Source organism: Pseudonaja textilis, chromosome 3 (assembly GCF_049901715.1).
Source record: "Pseudonaja textilis isolate UNSWEBS1 chromosome 3, rPseTex1.2, whole genome shotgun sequence".
NCBI classification, from domain to species: domain Eukaryota; kingdom Metazoa; phylum Chordata; class Lepidosauria; order Squamata; family Elapidae; genus Pseudonaja; species Pseudonaja textilis.
In genome coordinates, this window is record NC_141992.1 from 144223820 (window position 1) to 144247901 (window position 24082).

Consider the following 24082-nt stretch of genomic DNA (forward strand, 5'->3'; position numbering starts at 1 on the left):
ATACTGCTCTAAGCTCTTCATTTTTAACTATTCTCTAGAACGGGGTCTCTAAACTTGGCCTTTTAAGACTTGTGGACTTCAACTCCCGGAATTCCTCACGGCTGGCTGAGGCATTCTGGGAGTTGAAGTCCACAAGCCTTAAAATTGTCAAATTTGGACACCCCTGACGTAAGGTAACTCAAACGGCCTAGATTTGTGCCTAGTACATATTTCCGAATATAATTTGCTAGACAGAAGCGCAGAATTGGGGTTTTCTGAGCTTTTTGCTGCTATTTCATGGGTCGCCTCGGTTTTTGCGATCCGGATTTCTGCAAGTCTATCTGTAATAGACCTAACGGACAAAGCCGCCTGGGCACAACAAACTTTGTCGCGCAAAGCAGAGTCAGGGCTCAGTGAAGTCAATTTAAAAACTCTCCAAAAAGCTTCTCGGGGTGCGGGGAGGGTGTCCCTTCGGCACTTCTGAGTAACAGCCGTCGCGCCTAAAACCTGCGCACTACGACTGACAGAAGCCGTAATGATTCCCTCGCATGCGCACTCGAGAGATGAACTCTTCCCCCCCCCCCCACTTAAAATATTGCCGCCTTAGCCAATCGCCATATGCATTTATATTCCCGCCCTCCTCGCCCAACCACTCAGAAATTGGTTCATCAACCTCGGGTGGCAGCAACGGGTATTGATTGGCCAAAAACTTGTATTTTTTTAAAGGAGGAAGGAGGAGGAGGGAAAAACGACGGCAGCAGAAAGGCCCAAAAAGCCCTACGGAAACGAAAAAGGTCCGGTGAAAGTCTGAGAAAACCATCAGACCCACAGATTGACTCCTATAACAGTCGCAGGCGGAGGCCTTCCTGCAACGCCCGGTAACCGCCAACCGTCGGCCTTTGCTTACCAGAGGGGGGGGAGCCGTCTTCCTCCGCTTGTGATGATCTTGGTCACAAGTGGCGTGCCGTAGAATCGGCGTCAGACGTCATTGTCGGAACGTGCTACGTAACGTCCCACGGGAGGGGTGGGCGGGAAAACCGGAAACGTCGTGACAGTTAACCGCGGGAAGAGCCGCGTGGGGAGGTGTGCGCGACTTGGTGTGTGTGTGTTTTAACGGAACTTTTTAAAGCGGGGGTCTCCAACCTTGGCAACTTTAAGACTTGTGCAGTTCAAGTCTACAGCTTTGCTGGCTGAGGAATTCTGGGAGTTGAAGTCCACAAGTCTTAAAAGTTGCCAGGGTTGGAGACCCCTGCTTTAAAAGATAAAATAAGGGCCAATAAAGGATAAATCAATCATGAGGATAAATAAAGACCAATAAAGAATTCCATTCTGTTCTAATTCTTATTCTAATATTATTATTTAACGGTATTTCCAGGCTTCCTCCAGAGCAGTGAATCTTGACAGCCGGCTGGCCATTTGTGACTCTTTCTAAGTGTTAGGTTTTTTGGGGGGGTGCTCTTCAGAATCTGATCAACGAAACTCTAAACACTAGGCAATCTGATGATCAGTTTTTAATCTGATCAAAACAAAACTGGGCGACCTTTCATCTCCCACTTTAAACAGCAAGGCAAAGAGAAAAAGCAGGTGCATGGGAGACAGGACTTTTTCTTGAACTTTTTATAGTTTACACCACTTGCACAAGATCGTCATAGTGTTAGAAACATAATTTCATATCCATTCGTTCATGCAAAAGCTCATTATTTTCACAGTCTGAAACAAAAGGACCTCAGAAAGGGGAAAGGAATATATTTTCTGGCCTATAGCCCAGAGCTTTGTTGGGGTTGCTATCTCACATTATGTTGCAGCAAACAGGCAGAATTCACATTTTTCATTTCACAAGTTACTTTAGCTAGGCTACTTAGCAGTTAGCCTGGAGGCTTTATTTTTGCAGATAGAGCCATGAGGTTACAATGGAGCTCAGCTCAGTAGCAAGGAATATCAAAAGTTGCGTTAGGTGCACTCTCTTAAGTCTAGATGCTCTAATCCTTTCACTATAAAAGCCAATTTGGGGAGGGGGTTTGCTGGTCTCTGGCACTGAGGTGGGTGTTAACACAATGTCAAAGGGGGAAATTATCAAGAGTGATCTTAGAGAAGCCATTGTTGCTGCCCATCAATCTGCAAAGGGTTATAAGGCCATTTCCCAAGAATTGAAAGTCCCTCATTCAGAAAAGTGCGGAAGATTTATTCATAGGTGGAAAACCTTCAAGATAGTTGCCAATGTTCCCAGGAATGGGCGTCCCAGCAAATTCACCCCAAGGTGACACTGTGCCATACTCAGAGAAATGGCAAAATAAATAAATCCCAGATTTACGCCTCACACTCTGGTTAGCATGTTAAATGTTCAAATCCATGACAGCACAATTAGAAAAAGACTAAACCAGGTATGGTTTGTTTCGAAGAGTTGCCAGGAAAAAGCTGCCTTCTGTCTTAAAAAAAAAAAAAAATGTGGCAGCAGGGTTGCAAAGTTCCATCCGAACAAATCATAAGACTTGTGGGTCGCTGACGGACGAGATCAAAGTGGAGATGCATGGCCATAGTGCCACGTTTGCCAAAACCCAAACCCAGACTTACAACTATTCATTTAGTGGCCGTTTAAAATTATAACAGCATTTTAAAAAGTGTCTTACAACTTTTTCACACTCACACCCATTGTAGCATCCCCATGGTCATGTGTTCAAAATTCAGATGCTTGGCAACTGGAATGTATTTATGATGACTGCAATATCCTGAGGCCATGTGATCGCCTTTTGCGACCTGACAAAGCACAGAATCACTTCATAACTGTGTTACTGTTGACAGTGCAGTTCTTGGTCAAAAAAAAAAAGATACAAAATTGTAATTGCTTCTGAAATCAAGCAACGAAACTATAATGCAAAAGAAAGCATTTTAAAAGTAATTATAGCAATACTGGTTCTAATAAAAAAAATACAAGATTTGAATTTAAGAAAAGATTCTGTAAAACCTCATGTAGCCAGTAGAGGGTGTACAGCGGACATAGATAAGTCTCATTAGCGCTGCTTTTTTTTTTTTTTTACAAAACTAGAGCTGTTTCTAGTAAATGTTTTTTCTTGTTATATTTCATTTGTAAGTAGAATTATAGAATAAGGGAAATAGAAAGTTCACAAATTTACAAAATAAAAATACTGAAATTCATTTCTTTTTATTTTAGTGCAATGTATTTATAAAAGAAACACCTGGGGTTGCTTTTCATTTTTTCATTTTTGTATATTTAGCCCCTTTGGGCTACATTTTTAAATTAGATTAATTCATTTATCATTTAGGCTTATGTAGGTTTATTTCTTCAGCATTCAAATGTTACAATTATCTTTAGCAGTATAGTATTAGCATACCAATCTAGTAGTGATAGACTCCACTATAAAAATTGTCATATAAATGACCTCTTCACTGTTTTATTGCATAGGTGCACATCTATGAAGATACTAGATATGTTTCTATGTTATAGCTATGTAGCCCATGAAGTCTCTTTTATATATGCAACTGAATCATGTTGAGTTTCTGAACATCATTGAATGTTTGATTCAAGGGGGAAAACCATTCCAGCAAATCAAGATGGATGGGCTAGAAATACTGCAGGACCTAGCAGATTTTAATGAGGGATGTTCAAAAATAGGTCCCCATCCCCTTGATATTTGAAAATATTCCATTTATTTAACCAGTTAATATTCCTGCATTGTGGTACGAACCTAAACTACTGGTGTTAAGTCCATTAAGCTCTATATGCCAAATCAAACTGAAGCAACATAACAGGATAGTTTTGAACAAAACACATTCCCAAAAGCAGGTACCAAATAATATAACCATACGTCTATCAGGAAATTTGAAGAGGACCTAAAAATTGTATATTTTGCTGCAAGTTAAGTCCCAGCCTTTTCTTATCATTATGTACAGTATAAGTAAAAAAAAATTCCATTGAATTGTGTGTGGAAATTGCATTGTACACTGTACAGTACAAAAACTACTTGAGTATATGGTTTAAATAACATAATGAAGTTTTGAAAACTTGTTATGGTTATTTAAAAATAATTTATACATTATATATCCTGTTACACAATCTGGCTCTGCCAGTTGGGGTGTGTGCCCAGATGTGTGCCAGTTGGGGTGTGTGCCCTGACCGTTTTCTAAATAAGGAAAAAAAATACCTTGCAGCTCAGAGGTTCAAACTTGTTTTAACACAGTCTCAGTGCCACTCTCTGAGCTTCAAAGAACAAATAACAATGCCAATGTTTTTGTTACAGAATAAATGCCTTTATTTTTAAAGGGAAATGAAGTTTCAAACAAGGAATAAAATCAATACGGTAAGGAAGAACACAAACATCAGGCATCTGGTTCAGAGACAGCTTTTCCTGCTGCACATCGGTATTGCATTCCTTACGGTTTTAGCTAGTGCACAATAAGAAAAGTCCCCTGGAAACAGCGCTCTAATTCTACTTAAGGAAATCTCCCAAACTTCTAAGAATATGAGTAGGAGCATGTTCTATCTGTTTTATGCATATCTCATAAGCAGGGGTGGGCTGGGGGTTGCAGGGGTTCTGGAGAGCCCCTAACTAAGATTCTGTGCCGTTTGGAGAACCCCCAAATCCCACTCCTGGCTAGCCTTGCTCAACTCTCCCCTCCCAGGAGCCCCCACTCAGGGAGGACGACAAACGAGCCTCCCAGAAGTTTGAGAAATGGGCCCGTTTCCGGCTTCCAGAGAGCCTCCGGAGCCCAGGGAGGCCATTTTCGCCCTCCCAGAGGCTCAAAGAAAGCCTCTGGAGCCCAGAGAGGGCAACCCCCACCCCCGCCATGGTGCAGGAGGCTGACTAGGCCATGCCCACCATAGCCACGCCCACCCCACAAACGGGCAGAGAATCCTTTGCTAAAATATTTGAAGCCCCCCCCGTTCGTAACATCTTTTACAGTTGCATATAAGAAGATAAAAGAGCATCTCAGCACAGCTGCAGAACCAAACAGTAGAAGAATCCCCTCCTCTTGCCATTGGAAGCTGAGTCAACGGTTCAGAAAAATGAAGTTCTCTGTCCAAGTCATTTATCTTCATGTTTATTTCAGCTTCTCTTGTTTGTTTAGCTGTCCAAACATGTTAATTATAAACCACTTGATCAAACCATTTGATTTACATTAACCAACCTCGTTTCCAAATAGATACTGGGTGATAAATTATTGTTTGGCTCTTATTTTTCCATTTAGTTAGGCCCCTGACAAAGGAATCAGATAATCATTTGACATATTGAATATAGGAAGTTAACTTCTAACCACAATTGAGCCCCAAATTTATGTTAAGTGAATTTTGCCTCATTTTAGTACCTTTCTTACCACAATTCTCAAGTGAATCCTTGCTGCTGATAAGTTAGTAACCCAGTTGTTAAGTGAATCTGGCTTCCCTATTGACTTTGCTTGTCAAAAGGTTGCAAAAGAGGATCACATGACTTTGAGGCACAGCAGTGGTCAGAGCTTTAAACGAGTTGCTAAGCATCTGAATTTTGAACACATGATCATGAGGATGCTACAAAGGTTGTAACTGTGGAAAATGGCCATAGGTCACTTTATTCAGTGCCGTGGTAACTTTTAATGGTCACTAAACGAAATGTTGTAAGACAAGGATTACCTGTATAAGAATCTCCTTTATAACTGTAAAAAGGAAAGCTGAAGAACCATTGCTATCAGGGTGAATAACACTGGGCTAGATAGGCAGTTAGTTTAACCTAAAATAGGATGTAGGTTTTTATATACCAGTGGTGAATAACCTACAGCATTTTTTTTTTAAAAAAAATTATTAGTTTATAATATAGCATACAAAAAAAAATACAAAAGTAAATAGTAGGGAAGTTAGGAAAGAGAAAAGGGGGGGAAAGCAAAGGGGGGAGGGGAAAGGCACTGATTTCCGACTCCCTTTGGTGCAGTAGAATAAGGCATTAACATCAAACCTCGACTTTTTACTTTTACATAATAGTATAAACTATTCTAGTATAGCCATTTCTATAACAACAAATCTATCTAATTGGTAAAACCCAAAATCAGAGTTTCATTTTTTTTTTTCATTTCAAGTACAAAGTCCAGAAGTTTCCAAGTAGAAATAAAAGTGTTTGTATTTTTTTCTTTAATAACCTACAGCAGGGGTCTCCAACCTTGACAACTTTAAGCCTGGCGGACTTCAATTCCCAGAATTCCCCAGCCAGCTTTGCAAATTCTGGGAGTTGAAGTCTGCCAGGCTTAAAGTTGCCAAGGTTGGAAACCCCTGACCTACAGCATCATCTGTGTATAAATCCCAAGCCCCTTTTTGCAGTGTCCTAGAGCTGCCCCAATAAAAGCTGCAGAAAACTGGCATACAATTTTTCACCATACTGAAGCTCATAAAATACCATAAACACCCTCAAATATGCACAATCCAGATAAAGAAAAGATCATCTTATCAAATACTTGGGGGGGAAATGACATTCTGAATCCTAGATATGTCCTATAGTCCATTCAGTTTGCATTACTCCCCAACTACTACAATTGCTCGTCCTTTGAAAAACGATTTGTAGCCTCAGCCTTCGAAGCTATCCAGTTGGAGCAGCTTACACAGGATGCTGCTTCTTCCCACCTTTCCCACTGGTCATCAGATTGTTTGCTTTGTGCTTCATGGCATACAAGCTGAGCAGTTGTTATTTGTTGACCAGATGTCTCTCATCTGTGCCTGCAAGCTAGCATCCTTACGGCTCCTATTCTAAGTAAACAGATCAGATACTTAAAACTTGCTGGTGCAGACAGTATTTCACTCTGCAAATGACTCCCCTCCTACTCCATATAAAACCAATCACTGATGTCACGAAAACATCAATCCTTGAATAGAGGTAGCTTCCTTTTAAATAGTGTTCCCAAATGTTCTAAGAGCAAGACATGTGGAATGTGCAAATTATGACAAGTGGGCAATTAACAAAAAAAAATCTATAATTTTCCCCCAGGAATACATGATGTGAGATTGTGTGCTATATAAAGCTATATTTTTCATGGGGAATTTAAATCTAATTGGGCTGTTCATGAGCCTTGCAATTATGAATATTGTAGAATAAGAAAAACTTTTGGCTTCCTTTAGTGCTCATCAGAAAGAGCCACAAGCAAATTCTCACATATTGTTTTTAATTGCTTTTAGTTTTAGTAGTCTTCTGCTTAATTAGTGTCAAAATAGCTGATCTTATTAAAATGCTGCAAGCAATTACGGTTTTGGCTATGTGGTGCTTCATGAGATTTCAGGAAGCACCAAATCGCTGCCTAAAACAGCTTTTGTCTTTCGAAGTGAAGGATTTGAGGAAGTTTATTTCATAGTAAAAAAAGGTCCTCACAGAAGACCTGCATGTGTGACTCTGTCGATATAATGTATGAGGTAGAACTTGACTTACGACCACAACTGGAATCAGAATCTTGGTCATTGAATGAAGTGGTCATTAAGTGAGATGCCCACATGATAGTTTTGTTCAATGGCAGCAATCCCAGCATTCCCAGGTTTTTGTTTTTTAAAAAAAAACAAATTTTATTAATTTTCAAAGAGAGTACACAAACAAAACATAAGACATAAGAACATAAAACATATTTTCTAACAACTACTTAACAAAACAAATAAGACATCTCATTTAAGTACAATATAGTTCTAGATTATCACGTTTCCACACACAATTTAATATGCATCTTATATATTCAACTTCATATCTTATTACTGTTTTCCATCTTCTCACTGTTTCTTCCTTTATTTCTGTTCAATTTTATTCATTAAACTTATACTTTCATGTATTTCATATTACTATATTTCATATTATTACTATTTCATATGTTCTTATCCAACATCATTAATCCTCAATAAACAAACATAGACTAACAAAACACATAACATAAAAACATAAAACTTCTTTTTAGAAAGCGGCTTAACCCCGGGTTATAACTTTTTGTACAGACGTAAATCAAATTCATGTTCAGCTTATATACTATTTCATATCTTATTTAAAATTCTATATTTTGCATATATCTTCTCCCCTCTTTTCACTCTCTTAATTCTATTTTATTTATTTAATCTCAATTTAAATCATTACACTTGTATCTTTTGTCCGTTCTTTTTCAATTATCCATTTATCTTTCTCTTTAACACAAACTTTTTCCTGTAGTGACTGGTTAAAGTATGACACCTTTCTATTTTCCCCCCAAATTTAACACTTAAAATAATACATAGTTTCTATTCTGATTCTGTTTAGTACATTCTACATAACATTTTAAAATATAAAACATAATGATCTTATAGTATATTAAAAATAGTGTTCCATAACAAATTAGTTAATTAAACTAATTACACATTAATTACACAATCCCTACAGTATTCTATTAACACATATTTCAAATACAAATACTAAAATACAATCTTATGTACTTTTGCAGAATCTCTTTTTAGATTATGTTTTACCCTTTATCTCTGAAAAAAAATTGTTAACGTCTTGTTTTAAGCCTTTATAACTTCCCTTCACTTTATCCCTTCCTTCCTTGTCAAATCTAACCTTTCCCCCCCCACCCAATCTCCAACTTTTTAATCTCCCCTCTCTGTTGTATTCCTCTTTTCTGTTGCTTTCTATCATTATATCGATTTTTCACCTTACTTCACCCTTTCTTGGTTGTTTTTCTAGAATTTAAATTCTTCATTTTCTTCTCCTTTTTACCCTTTTTTAAAATCATATGTCCATTAAAGATGGCTTCTTCTTCATCATCCCAGCCTTTTTCTTGTTGCATTTCCTGGTAAGCAGAAATTGCCATTTCTAAAAAGCAAAGGATAGATCCAAAAGAACCCTTGCCTTCCTCTTCCTCTTCTCTTAATTTTTCAAATTGCATTTTCAGTTCTTCAACAGATACCATTGTGAAAGAAATTTTTTTTAAAACAATCCAAATGTTTTCTTAGTCTTTCAAAAGATAGTTAAGGTCCCAAAGTCATCAAGCAATCAAAATCAGCACAATCAGCACAGTCTGTTTCACTTTCTCCTACTTTCTCTTCCTGGGGCAAAATTCAATTACACAATTCCAAGGCATTTTTTGGAAGTTTTATTGCGATTTAATCTCTAATCTTATAAAACTCCAAGCAGTCTCTTTCAACAAACGTTAGTATAAATCATTTACCTCTCTTCCTTCCCACTTAAAGCAAAAAGATTTAAATTTTTAAGTATCAGTGTTTAGAAATCTAATGTCCCCTTGGCTTCAATTTTGAAAGTTAGTACCTTCTGCTGCCAAAGCGGGTATTTCCGATTTCCATCTGCTGTCTCCGTGGGAAGGAAAGTGAGGAGAGAAAAAACTTTCCCTTTACTTTCCACCGCAGCTTAACGATCTTCTGGGAAACAATATATCACTTAAAAAGCCAAAGTTCCAGGGTATTCAGATGTTAATTGTCATCCCGGTTCAGCCAAAAGCTTTCTCTGTCTTCACTTCCTCCAGCACATAACTTGTCCGGCTGAGAGGTTCTTTGTGACGGCCATTGCTGACTGTCGCTCCACCACCTTTGGAAAAGGGAGTTAAGCCGGCTGGGAAGGAGGGGTGCGATATCCCCCGACCCCTGCCCGAATCTCCCCTCTCATCAGCTATCCCTACAGGATAACTATAGCCTCCTAATCCAATTGGATCGAAGGCACTCCAGCAGCGAGCGCAGCAGGGATCGCGCACAAGCATGAATTCCTGCTGCCTCTGAAGCCTGTCAAACCGGAAGGCCCAGCATTCCCAGGTTTTTAAATGGACAGAGTGATTTTATTTTCTTATTTTCCAAAGCACCACATCAAGATGAGAAACAATGGATAGAAATTAGTCAAGGAGAGAAGCAACCTGGAATTAAGGAGAAACTTCCGAACGGTAAGGACAATTAACCAGTGGGACAGCTTGCCACCAGGAGTTGTGGCTGCTTCATCACCAGAGGTTTTTAAGAAGAGATTGGATAGTCATTTGGCTGAAATGGTACAGGGTCTCTTGAACAAAGGGTTGGACTTGCACAGGGATGTCAAACTCAATCAGGGTTGTGTTTGACCTTGGGAGCTGGGGAGGATGTGACCAGGGTGGACATGGCCAGCTCATCATCATCTGTGTTGGGGATGCCTGTGGTGGCCCGAGCACTCTGCCAGCGAAAACAGGCTCCCGAGCTCCATTTTCAGCTGAGATGGCCTCCTGAAAACCTCTGCCAATGAAAAAGAAGCTCAGGAGGGCTGGTAGAGGTACTGTCAGCTAGTCCTTCACTGTTTCTAGGGCAGCCCCACAGGCCAGATCTAAGCACCCTGCAGGCCAGATCTGGGCCCCGGGCTTTGAGTTTCACACTCCTGGACTAGCACACCTCCAAGGTGCCTTCCAGATCTATTCTGATTCTAACTGATTTCTGCACCCAACCAAGGGAGTTGATCTTCCCTTGGCAGGAGCTCCCCCAACTAGGCCCTGGAAATGAGAGGGCGTCCTCTCAGCAGACAACAGCAGCTTGCAACTTTTTCTACTGGCTTTCCCATTGAATTTCTAAAGTAGATGGCAGAGAAGATTGCAAATGGTGATCATATGATCACAGGGCACTTGGCAACTGATCGTAAGAGCCAACCAGTTGCCAAACACTGAGATCACAATCATATGATCATGGGGCAATGGTTAGAAATGCTTTATGGGCCGTAAAGTACCATTTCCAAGGCTGCCATATTTCCAAGCTATCATTGAACAAAAGGGGCTACCTGTATTTTTGATTAGTTTCCTGCATTCCATGTTCAAAATGAAAACCTCAAATATGGTATCTGTCATGCCCCTGGTGGAGACTGATTCTGAGGGAGAGGAGGAACAGCTGACAGGGAGTGGAAGTGTGGCTCTGGAGGTTGTGGAGGAGGCTGGGGAAGGGCAGAGGCTGGCTGAGCAGTCAGAGGATGACTCAGGCTCATCCCCTATCCATCCTAGGGCACGCAGGGAGGAGAGGATAAGGGAGAGACATGGTCTCCTCGGAAGGAGAGGGCCTTGATCCTTTTCATGGACTGCAGGTGTGAGAACTGAATAAGAGTTTGGACCTGCATACTGGCAAACAATGGAAACAAAGTGTGTTTTATTTTGGTCTGAAGTTATCTTGGTTGGCGTCCTTCCAACAGACTGTGCCTTGTTACCTCCTTGAATTTAGTAAATACTTCTCCTGTTCCGTTGTGGAAATGTGATCATTGTAGTTTGTTTGGTTTTTTTATTTCACCTCTATCTGCTCATTAAGTTTCTTTTGAAGACTATTTTTGAGTATGTTTTATCTCCAACTGAGTATTATTGAACAGTGGGGCCAAGTTGGAGGCATTAAAGGACATTTATTTACGTTTTGGATTTTGTTACATTTGTGTTACACTCTGGGTCATCACAGTATCTTTCATTTTGTACCTGTCAACAAACAGTTAATATTCTAACTACTAAAATCCCAAAGAACAAATATAAAAGTGCCAATGAACTCTTGCAAATACTATAGAACCATTTTCCTAATCTGATGTATCTAGATGTGTTTCAGTTCATATATATCTGATGGATGTCATTTGGGGACTATTCAAAAAGAAGGTACCACATAAAGGAACTGATTAAGATCTGAAGGAAGGAGATAGTATCATACCATAAAACTCATGGACAGAATAACTGCTGAAAAAAATTATTAAAATTACTTTCATCTTTAATTTTGTAAATACTTTACAAAAATATGTGTTTTAAAGGTAAACATAAATTAGCAATAGACAAATTCTTTTTGACAGTAAATATCAAAATATATTATCTCTTTATTTAGACAAAAGCAAAACTAAATATACTAATCCCATCTTTTTATCCCAAAAACTTGAGAATTGCATGCCACTGTGTATTTTTCAGTCACTTACTTACCCATAATTATTGAAAATTAAAACCCCAAAATATAATAACCATCCCAGCAGGGATGGGATTCAAAATTTTTTACTACTGGTTCTGTGGGCGTGGCTTGGTGGGTTGTGGCAGGGAAAGGATACTGTAAAATCTCCAGTCAGAGGTGGTATTTGCCAGTTCTCTGAACTACTCAAAATTTTCACTACCAGTTCTCCAGAACTGGTCAGAATCTGCTGAATAGCACCTCTGCATCCCAGGCAAATGAGAAATGATTTTAAAATATAACTTTCTCAGTGGTGCCTGGATCTCTTTGGTACAAATGTTGATATCAGTTTCTAATCTCTAGCAGACTGTATCAGAATTTGCATAGATTTTCTAAAATAAAAATACAAATTATATTGTCACTGTTGATTGATCCTTTTAAAAAGATTATAGCATCTATTCATTTTTTAGAAGCATGTAAAGATAACTAAAAAGTATATAATATTGGGTTTTTTTTTTTTTAAAAAAGCATACCAGGATAGACATTTAATACTGTATCTTTAAGCGAATGCTAAAATTGTAATTGCAACTGCGTGTGGTGGCCATCTTACACATAAACTGTCTAGAGCATGTCTTCTGAAAGGTATGTTAGCTCATTTGAACTTCATGAAAAGAACTTTTCAAGAGCTACATGAAAATGAACTGATATTTTCAGAGCTGCATCAAGTTTACATCATTCTTTTCTCATTGGATGAAAGCTATGATGATTACGTATCTTCACTGGAAGTCTTGACCAGAGATGAACTGACATAACCAGAAGGTTGTTAGAAGAGGCAAGAAGACGGCTGGATAGGGACCAACTGGGAAAGGAACAAGCACAAGAGGATTTGTGTTCAACTGCCTATACATAGGAAATGTTTTTCTTGTGGGGCTAGGGGACATATAGCCAGATTCTGTATGAAGGGAAAATGACAGAATACTGGTAATCACCAGAAGGCTAAGAAGAATGTTAGTTTAGCTAAATCTAGCAATTCAACTTTAAACCATGATTTGTGGGTAGTTGATAGTGGAGCGTCACAGTGCATTACTAAAAATAGAGAGAGGTTTTGAAAGATGTCCATGAGTAAGCAACATGTATCATTGGCAAATGGATGGAAGATGAAAGCGTCTGGTTAAGGTACTGCATATTGTTCATGTATAAATGAACATTTATCTATGTTATATGTACCTAAACTGAAATTTAATTTGTTATCAGTAAGGGCTTTAGTTAATATTGGTTATGTAGTAACCTTTAGGGGAGATAACTGTATAATAGAGAAAGGGGGTAAAAGTGTTATTGCTAATATACAGAATGATTTATATGTGATACATGATGACAAATTGAAGATGGCTAACTCGGTTTACAACAATGTTAAGCCACATTGTATACGAATGTATACATTTACAAATGCATACATTTACTGCATAGACGTCTAGGGCACATTAATTTCAAAATGTTGAAACGAACTGTTAAATTGTCAGAAGGAGTAAAATTTAAACCTTGTAGCAAGTATTTAAACTATAATGCCTGTAGTCAGGAGAAAAGCAAGATTACTCCAGCAAGCAGACTAAATGGGTTTAAGACCAAAGAATCTTTAGAGGTTGTGTTTGCAGACATAATTGGTCCTAAGAAACCCAGTTTGGGAGGTGTCTGCTATATTTTGAGTATAATGGACCACTACTCCTGGTACAGTTTCTGCTATCTCATGAAAAACAAAACAGAAACATTCTAACATTTCTTTAATTGGCTAAGGTTTGCAAAGAGAAAAAAGAAACATAGGGTAATTACTTTAGCTATTGATAACGGGACTGAGTTTATTAACAATAGATTCCAAATAATGCTAAAATTGGCTGGTGTCGAGCATAAGCATTCTGCACCTTACAGGCCACAACATAACTCGTTTGTAGAATGAAGAGGGCAAACGTTACAAGCCATGGCTCGCATTATGTTATCTGATCCAGGTTTGCCTGAAACACTGTGGGGTGAGGCCATAATGTGTAGCAACCATGTGTTAAACAATGTGGTTAACACAACAACTGGTGAATTGCCATTCACTCGGTGGCATGGCAGAAAACCAAATTTAAGTTATCTACACACATTTGGAGCTCCAGCATGGGTTCATATTCCCTCACAACTAAGACTGAAAGGGCAACATAGAGCTAGGAAATTATTTTTCGTAGTTACGAGGCCAACCATAGCTCGTTTAGATTTTGGGATCCAGGCACAGCTCATATTTACTGTAGCGCTAGTGCTAAATTTCTTGAGCACATTGGGTGGAATAAACTGGAACAGGAATCCATCAATGATGTTATAATTGACACCCAAGTAGTCCCTAAAGATGAAATAATTAAACCATCGATAGCCATTAAAGAGGAAGCACAGGAGGAAGTAGGAGAACAGGCACAGGAGGAGGTAGAAGAACAGGAGCAGGCAGAACAGGAGAGTCCACCAGTAAGCCCTGTATTACCTAGACATTCAACCCAAGTAACACGATCACCTGATAGATATTAGGCTAGTGTTGTATGCCAAGTGAATACAGTTCCTGGTAAGTATAATGAACTGAAACTGTATCCTGCTAGGGATCAGGCTGCTTGGCAGGAAGCTATGGATAAGGAACTGAAATCCTTACAAAGGCTGGAGGTATATGAAAATGTTAGGTTACCACCAGGTAAACATGCCATAGGGTATAAATGGATTTATAAGATTATGACAGGTGTGGATGGGACTGTTACCCATAAAGCCAGATTAGTAGCACAAGGGTTCAATCAGACAGCAAACGACTATGATGAGGTGTTTGCGCCTAGTCTGAAGGCTAATACATTACGAGCAGCATTAGTGTGGGCAGCTAAGGAGAAATACATTATAAATCATTTAGATATAGAGACAGCATATCTGCATACACGTTGCAACACACTATATATTTAAAGAAACCTTTAGGTATCAAACATGATAATACAACTGATTGCTGGAGATTGAAAAAGAGTCTTTATGGCTTGAAGCAATCCGGATATGAGTGGAACCAGTGTATAGTTAAGGAATTAACTAAGATAGGTTTTGTAGCTGGCATGGTTGATCCATGTTTGTTTAAAAAGGAAAGTGATGGTGTAATTTCATTGTTGCTATTGTTTACTGATGACATAGCATTAATAACCAAAACTGAACAAGAAGCTACTGGAATAATTTCACTGTTAGAAAAGAAATTTAAAATAAAAGAGTTAGGTGAAATAAAACAATATCTTGGTTTAAAGATAGATAAAACTAGGGGAGGATACAAAATCTCACAGGCAGATAAAATTAACCAATTACTAAAGAACTTTAAAATGGAACTTTGTAAACTGGCTAAAACACCGATGAGCCAGGAGTTTAGCCACAGTGATGTTCAAAGTCCTGTTTTTGATAAGAACATTTATCAGTCTTTGATTGGTAGCTTATCTTATCTCAGTAACTGGTCAAGGCCAGATATAGCATACAGTGTTAACCAATTAGCTAGATTTAATGCTGAAACAACTGAAAGGCACTGGCAAGCTGCTAAACGTGTGTTAAGATATCTGAAACAAACAATGCATTATGCATTATATTTGGAGCCTAAGCATGAATTGAGTTTCTGCATATGCTGATTCAAGTTTTGCTACAGATGTAAATACATGTAAATCAACATCAGGTACTGTAGGAGGTACATTAGGAAAGGTGTTCAATGGATGGAGGTCTATTCTACCGAAACATCTAAGTTTATCAACAGTGGAGGCTGAATTCTCATGTCTGTCTTTATTATGTACAGATTTAGTTTGTTATAAGCAACTATTGATCGATATGAGAATTGATGTAACAGATTCTATTGTTGTTTATGAAGACAACCAATCAGCAATACAGATGGCTCCCAATCTTGCTATAAATACAAGATCAAAACACACAGATTTAAATGTGAGACAATGTGTACAAAGTAAAATGATTAAACTGGAGTACTGCATGTCAGAGAATAACATTGCAGTCATTTTACAAAAGCCCAAGGCTCTGTAAAGCATAAGGCTTGCTGTGAAGGATATGGACTTAAACTGTAAGGTTTTATATATTGTCCTACCCAAAGGGGAGAATATTAGGAATTGTTAGTCACCTAACAGTTGGCTTGGAAATATATAAACCAGGATAGATATTTAATACTGTCTCTTTAAGGGAATACTAAAATTGTAATTGTGTGTGGTTCCTCAAAGGGCCATAAGATGGAGCCAGAAACCTGGTTTCTTAATTCTGTTGTTAGTTGCTAGTTGCTAGATGTTCTGATGGTCGATGTTCTTGGTTCCTGCATTTCCCTTTTGACTGTTGCGGATCACTGTTATTCTTGGATTGATGTGAGTCCAATACTGAATTGTTTTTGATACTGGAGTTTGTTATTGGATTATCCCTGGACTGAAAACTGACTGCTATAACTGCGTATGACTTGGACTGTTTGTTGGTCTTTGCTTAACCGTTTACTGGAAGTAAAAACCTGCATTTTACTATACAGTGTATCTGTGTGCTGGTTGTGTGTTATTCTTCACCGCTCTCACCACATCTCCCTGTGTGCGCTCAATCTCCTAACAGGGAATTACCTCAACAGTAACCTTCCCCCAGGAATGTGGAGGTAATGGGGATTTTACAGTATCCTTGCCCTGGAATGGGCTGGGAATGGAGATTTTACAGCATCCTTCTCCTGTCATGCCCACCAAACCACGCCCACAGAACCGGTAATAAAATTTTTTGAACCCACCACTCCTTGTCATTGTATTCAAGTCGCAAGCCGCTAAGGCACTTCTGGGTTGAAAGGATTAGCTGATGACATCTTGGGATTAGCTGGTGATTAGGCTTGCCTGCAGAATACCCAGTTAGGGGCTCCTTTCATGTCCTGCTAATATGCCCACCAAAGTAGTACTTATCTATCAACTTACAATTGCTCACTTTGAACTATTAGATTGACAGGAGCTGGAGCAAATGACGGGAGCTCACCCCACCAAAGAGCAGCATTGGATATCAAATATCAGCTTGTTGATCATCAACCCAGCATCCTAACCATGTGAGCACTGCTCTCATAAAATGGCTTAGTGTCTACCATAAGCAGCAAAGCCATTTCACTGGTATTGCTGAAATAACTTTTGGTACAGTTCACTCAACACAATATTAAAATTAAAATCTATCATTAGTAGTGATACTGATTAGAAAATAATTGAGTTCAAACTAAAAATAAATGCGAAGGATATAATATAATAGATTATTTCAGATATAATCTAATAAGCTATTGTACTTGAAAATACTTGTACTCTCCACATGGGAGGTAAATGTGCTAGCAAAACCGTAGCCTGAATATTGAATAATATTGATACTATTTATATGCAGCATGATTTAGCCTTGCCATAGTGCTAAATTCATAATTTTAAAAAAATACAAATAGAGAATTGAACATCAGAACACTTGGGCACAACATGGTCACTGAAATAGCTGTTTCATCTGCTAGAATTTTTGTGATCACATTCCCAACATTATTTGCCTTTTTTAATTTTTAAAAATTGCTGCTGATTTTTTAACCATTTTGCCACAAATTTGAGTGGATGCTTATGGATCACACAAGGCACCATATACAGCTTGCAAGGTGCCCATTCCTGGGCTCATATGAACTTATCCACTGGCTTGTTCAACAAATAACATAATGTATGAATCCAGCCTTTCTCTTACTGAAATACATACATTTAAGGGGCAAAAAGCAAATGAGAAAGAAATACTTAGCTATGTATCATAAGAATTTGTAAGTCTAAAAATATATTTCTGGAAGAATTTATACAGCATCACCATATGCATTTGGAACTGCACCCATGGCATAAGACATAATGAAAATAATAAGATTGTAGTTTTATGGACCATCATCACTGTTTCTATTTGGAAGCATGAAGTTTTGAAATCTCCAGTAAAAAGGAGGCAAACATCTTCGTTCCACTGATATAGTTAAATCTGATCAGGAAAGGGAAGAAGGAAAGAAAAACAATTATCAAGCAATCTAAAAGTTAAAGGTGCTTTGTTGCTTTGAAGTTCTAAATAGCTGGGCTGTAGGCTGAGTTTGATATATGAACCTAGATATTTTGTTTAGCTTTTGGCTTAATATTATGTCTCAAAGAGATTGCAATCATTCATCCAACAAATCATAATTGAAACAAATACTAGCTTAACACAAATATGAATCAAGTTTATATAACCTAAAACCTCTATAAACTATGAAATAAGACAGGTACTACTGCATGCAAAAAGGAGGACAGAGGAATAATGATCCACTTCTATAACCATCCCCACCATTGATCAAAATATAAATGAGGAAATGGAGCATATTCCTTTATGCTAACATATGAAATTAATTTAAATTTTGAACCTGCTTATTTTCTCTTTTTGGGAATGTTCCCCATCATCCGCTGCACCAATTGGGAGCATCATCACACTCTTCCTTGTTATATTCTGGAACACTCTGGCAATTGGAATTGTTGATCCATCCCGGATCATATCTGGATCCTGATTAAACACTAAAACATAGAAAAGGAGAAAATATATTCCTGATGTAATATTTTTTGTGATGGCAAAATACAAAAATAAAACAAGATATAATTACTGGAAAAGTAACATTGCCAAACATCCAAAATGCCTAAGTATGCGTCATTGGTGGTGCAGTGGTTAGAATGCAGTACTGCAGGCGAATTCTGTTGACTGCTAGCTACAGCAGTTTGACAGTTTGATTCTCACCGGTTCAAGGTTGACTCAGGCTTCCATCTTTCTGATGAGTAAAATGAGAATCCAGATTGTTGTGGGCCATATGCTGACTCTGTAAACTGCTTAGGAAGGGCTATAAAGCACTGTGATAAGTGCTATTGCACTGTGATAAGTGCTATTGCTATTCCATAGAAACAAATTGAGCAATTCCAAAGTTTCCTGCTGTGCTTAAGCTTGAAAAGCTGGAATTGCTACTTTTTATCCCCTGACCTTCCTGATCTCTATCATGATCTGTTTTTGAAATCCCTTCAAAAGTGCTTATGATGCAACATACAGATGTAATATTTGAAGCATCCTTATAAAATAAAAGTATTGTTGTGTAACTGAACCATAGCTTCTTTCTATATCTGACAATCTTCTGCTTTCAGTTCTCTAGAACTTTAAATGCACAAGTATAACATAAATGATTGGTCTTTGCTCATTGCCCTTATAAAGACAGTGAAAAGCCACATGCAAAACATAAACTACAATGCCTAAAACAGTACAAACCTTTCCTGATTGCCTTTTTAGCAGCTGTATACTGAGGGTCATTAATGTTAGCAATCCAGGGCATTGCACCCATTAGCATAGACACTGTCAGTTTATTTGGACTTCTTCGATTAGAGTATACATCTTCTAAATGTTTTTTCACCTTAAAAAAATAAATAAATTATTGTCAGGGTTATTTAAATAGTCTTCATTGAGACCAACAGTGATACAAGCAAAAATTAGTCTTGTTAGGAAAGGCTGTCTAATAAAAACATATCCAGGTCTTCTCTTATTATAAAATCATCCTGGACAGCTGTGAATCTTCCTTCCCTCCCTCTTTTGGGAAGATTTACAAGCAACTTCCATCCAGGTTCACCCTGCAGCCTCGCCCATCCTCTTGCCTGGGCAGCGGTTTGGGTTTACATTGCCAACCTTCCTCCCGTGGCGGGTGCCAGAGGGGAAGGACAAGCCCCCTCAGTTCCAGCAATGCCCTGTGTGCCGACTCCCGATCTGGGGCTCACCATACCTGCTCTCTGCTTCACTGCCATAGCTGTCACCAGGCTGTCAGCTCCCCACGAAGGATTGAAATCGCCCGAGCCTGTGGGGAGGCTCCAGTGGGGATTGGTGTGAGCGAGAGGGGTGAGAGAGCTCAAAGAGACTGGCTTCATTGCAGGCCGGTGTGGACTCAGCTGAGTTGGGATGGGTCTAAGGGGCCAAAGGCAACAACTTTGCAAGTTCAGGAAGAAACACCTGACCCAGCTCAGGCAGGAGGGAAAAGGAAAGCTGTCTATGAGGAAAATATGCAGTTTGACTGATGCTGGAACAACTCGTGATCCTACGGCTGCTGACCGCCTTCAGACACTTTGGTGTTTCCTTTGCATTTACGCGCCCTGCTTCAGATGATCAGGGCAAAGAAAGCTGGGTAGTGCGATACACTGTGCGTTTGGGTCAGATTACATCTAAACGCTTGGGCACCCATCCTCTCTGCAAGTCAGCTAAAGTTATTTCAAGATGAAGCACATTGGGGGGGAATAGCTTCGTTACACAATTTTCCTGGTTCCTCATCCCATCCCCGCCTATCCTTTGCCTGTTATTACACCAATGGATAGTCAGGACAATCTATAGAAAAATACTTTTTTGGCTTCATTCCATGGCAGGTAGTAATACTCACATGCCTCCCTTCATGAGAGTTGTGTGGGGGAATTTTCCTGCTTGATCCCCCTTTGGGAAAGTTTGCAAGTCCCTCTGCTGCACGAGAGCTATTTCTGAAGGGAGGGAGATTTGCAAGCTTTTCAATCTTGGGAGAGGCTCCCTCGCTCTCCCAGCTGGAAGGAACAGTGGAGAGGTTTATGAGTCATGTCGGCTCTGGGCTCCTTCTCTCACCTGCTCTTGCTGGGGAAGTGAGGGAGCAAAAAGCTTGCAAGCTTCCCACCGGAAGCAGCTCAGGCAGCAGAGAGAAGTAGGATTCAACCGGGCTGCTTCTCTGCTGCACGGGAGCTGTTCCGAAGGGAGGGGAACTTGCAAGCTTTTCTCTCTTGAGAGAAGCTCTCTCGCTCTCCCAGCTGGAGCAGCAGGTGAGTTAAGCACCAACAGGAGCCTCTCCACGTGTTCCCCAGTGGAAGGCAAGTGGTGGTGATGGGGAAAAGGCGACTGACAGTGCCGGCAAAACACAAGTGGTGGGCGGAGGGAAGGGGCAAAATAAAAGGCAAGTGGTGGGGAATTCGACTGGGGCTTGCACTCATCCAGGGAGATCATCCCATCAGGCAGGACTGCAAAGAAAGGCAGGTAACAACGGCTGGCCTGGCAGGCAGGCAAAAACAGGCTGCAAGGATGTCACGCATGTGCACGATATTGCACATGCATGATAGGGACCAAAGAAGTGGGCGGAGAGGGCCAGGGCCAGCCAGAGGCCCGATTTACTTGTTCTCCAAACTACAGAGAATCATAACAACCGAACCAGCAGAATCCCACCCCTGATGTCAGCTTTTCATCAATCTTCTTGGCCCACTGTTGGCCCACCAAACTGTTCAGAGATTATACTATAACATGAGAACGGAATAATCTAATAGGATGACAGAGCCCTGATATCAAGACCTCTTGCACATAATTCAATGTTTTCCTTAGCTGCTCATTTTTCATATCTCATGAAAAAGAAGCTTGGTGCCAAAACTGTGTCAGACTAAGCCACTCAGAATTATGTTGAAAATCAATAACAAATCATCTAAGTTATGTTGAGAGTCATAAGGTTTCAGGAAAATATTACCTGGTGTTCTACTTTAGACAGATCCATATGAGGGACTTGCCGGATTGAAAACTTTGCTGTGACTTTTGATGGTATAACCGTTTTGATACCTGGTTCATGAAAAGCTCCCTCTATCCCATGAATAGAGAGAGATGGCAGGCGCCACATATGTGAGAGTATTTTCTCCTTAAAAAGAGAATGAACAAAGTGAAATAGAAAACTTTAGCCAGAGTGTATTCAGTAAAGCTACAGTAATGAGCAATGATATCACTTTCAGAATATTTTTACATATTACTCCAATTCCACTGCTTTTTAATGACTGCTCACACCTAACTAAAATAAAGTTTATCAGCCAATCATAAATAGTTGACAATATCAAGCATACGCTAATCATCTAACATAAATTAGATTAGGAAAGCAAAATTATTGATGTTAATGCTATGTATATTATAAAGTTATAGGAATAGAACCTGCATGTTTGAATGTGCTTCCCTCATCCCTCCCTTGAACTTTGGAGAACTAGGCTTGGTCAGTTCTCAGGGGAGAAATAAACTGAAGATGGCTTCCCTAAAAACAGAACCAACAACAATAGTGGAATGAAGAGCCAGCAAATAGACAGGGTCTTTATGAGCCATGGTGGCATAGTGGTTATAATGCAGTACTGCAGGCTACTTCTGCTGACTGCCGGCTCCCAGCTGTTTGGTAGTTCGATTCTCACCGGCTCAAGGTTGACTCAGCCTTCCATCCTTCTGATGTCAATAAAATGAGGACTCAGAGTGTTGGGGGAAATATGTTGACTCTATAAACCGCTTAGAGAGTGCTATAAAGCACTGTGAAGTGATATATAAGTCTAACTGCAATTGCTATTTATAGTTCCTCTCCAAGGAAAAGACTTGAGTTGAGCTCATCCACAAGTGACACAAGAAGACCACAAGATAGTGATGGCTATCTTGTTCATACCAGAGTCAACACCTTTAAAAGGACACTGGGCTGACAGAGCGGCAAGATAGGTATTTGCAGAGGGGCATAATGTCATGTAAGATAGCTTTATCAGAATTCATGAATGGATGAACAGTACTTCCACTCAGCATTGAAGCAAGGCCATCCAATATAAATCTTAGGTTTGAATTATTTTTTTTATGACTGTAGTGGGATTATAGTTGAGATTCTGCTTCCTCACACCTAGATTATGTGCCTAAGTCATTTAAATGCTAATTTTACAACCTGAAAGTTGCTGACAAGAAAATGTTTCTGTGGGACTACAATAATTATGAAAGTTGCTGTTCCTAAACAATTACTTGTTAAGTTAATTTAAGTACCCGCTACAAGGATTTTCATGTGTGACAAGAGAAATAATTTGATGTTTTCCCTAATTTCCACCCAGATATTTGGGAAGCAGATTGTAAATAATTATAATGAGTAAGAATCTTGTTTTTATTGTTCCTTTATAACATAATAGGTTAAAATTTTTACTATGTTTTGTGATGCAAACTGATTTACAAAATTACAGAAAGCACTAAATGTGCAGATCTCTAGTTTCCTATTTATACTGAAAAATATAAAATCATTCTTGGAAATAAGAAAACAGACAGATATTGGATAAAACTAGAGAACTAGAATCTAGATACTAGATCTGGTCTTTTTGTCTATCCAAACAACTAGGAGAATGGAAATTAGTAAATACCATCTATGATAATAATGAAGAACCAGATTTATTGTGATGAAACTGTCTAACTATCAATAATAATTAATTGCCACACTTTTACCAAGGTACTAAATACTTGGTTTTAAAAAAAACACACCAATTACTTAAACAGCTTCAACAGGGAAACACTAGCATTATGTTGATAAAATACATTAATATACAGGGGCACAGCCATAAATTTGACCTTAATTTTTTGTTAGTACTTATTTTCTTTCTATCATGTATTTTAAATTGTTTTTCTCCATACTTTTCTTAAAGACAGCATTATTGAGTCTTTCTTGTTTATTTATTCCCCTTTGCCTGCCTTGCCTACCCAATGCTTCCAAGGGAACAATTCCTAATAAAGTTAATAAAAAGATGTGCATCTATTCTTTTCCCTGCCTTTGTGAAAACAAAGGACAGAATCTACAACAGGAAATGTGATACACATAGTCTTGCCCTGTGAATGGGGAGTTTTGAAACAATGTCTTATTACTGAAAGTACCATACCTTGGTATTATAAAAGAATTCCTTTACTCCAAGATTTGATTTATATTCTTCCACATCAAATTCTATCAACTCATATTGCTTTTTCTCCTCTTCTGTAAATGGGGCCACATCATCATATATTCCAGGGATCAAAATAAGTCCAGATGAATTCACGAGACTGTCTATAGAACCCAAATTTATTTATTTATTTATTTATTTATTTGTATCCTATCTTTATTATTTTTACAATTAACTCAAGGTGGTGAACGAATCCAACACACTTTCCTCCTGCTATTTTCCAAACAACAACAATCAAAACAAATTGTAGTAATCATTTTATCATATTAGTTTCATGAAATCTAACTAAAATATTGTCTGGCTCTAATCTGTTAAAGGAGAAAGGAAACCAAAAATGTAGTTATTATTAGGTTAATATAGATTGCAGAGTCTGCAGACAGAAAATAAAGGAGGGCCACTTTAAAATAGAAAGTAATGTATTCTGGTAGGTTTCTTCTGCTTTACAAATTGATTTAAACAAAACCAATTTACATTTTGTGTAATTTAA

The 24082-nt window shown here is 38.7% G+C and overlaps 2 protein-coding genes across 3 annotated transcripts in view; both read right to left on the reverse strand.

The window, feature by feature from the left end:
• The window catches only part of ZNF407 (zinc finger protein 407), a 354338-nt gene extending 353370 nt beyond the window's left edge, over positions 1-968 (reverse strand). The window contains exon 1 of the mRNA XM_026699460.2: positions 887-968. The gene's annotated coding sequence lies outside the window, so the exon portion shown is untranslated. The remainder of the gene's footprint in view (positions 1-886) is intronic.
• A 10664-nt stretch (positions 969-11632) lies between these two features.
• The window catches only part of CNDP1 (carnosine dipeptidase 1), a 39257-nt gene continuing 26807 nt past the window's right edge, over positions 11633-24082 (reverse strand). For both annotated transcript variants that reach the window (XM_026699458.2, XM_026699459.2), the window contains exons 8-12: positions 23539-23699; positions 21366-21530; positions 19124-19265; positions 18243-18390; positions 11633-17830 (exon numbers count right to left, since the gene is read on the reverse strand). In XM_026699458.2, coding sequence (XP_026555243.1) covers positions 17755-17830; positions 18243-18390; positions 19124-19265; positions 21366-21530; positions 23539-23699 — 692 coding nt within the window. In that variant the 3' untranslated portion in view covers positions 11633-17754. The remainder of the gene's footprint in view (positions 17831-18242; positions 18391-19123; positions 19266-21365; positions 21531-23538; positions 23700-24082) is intronic.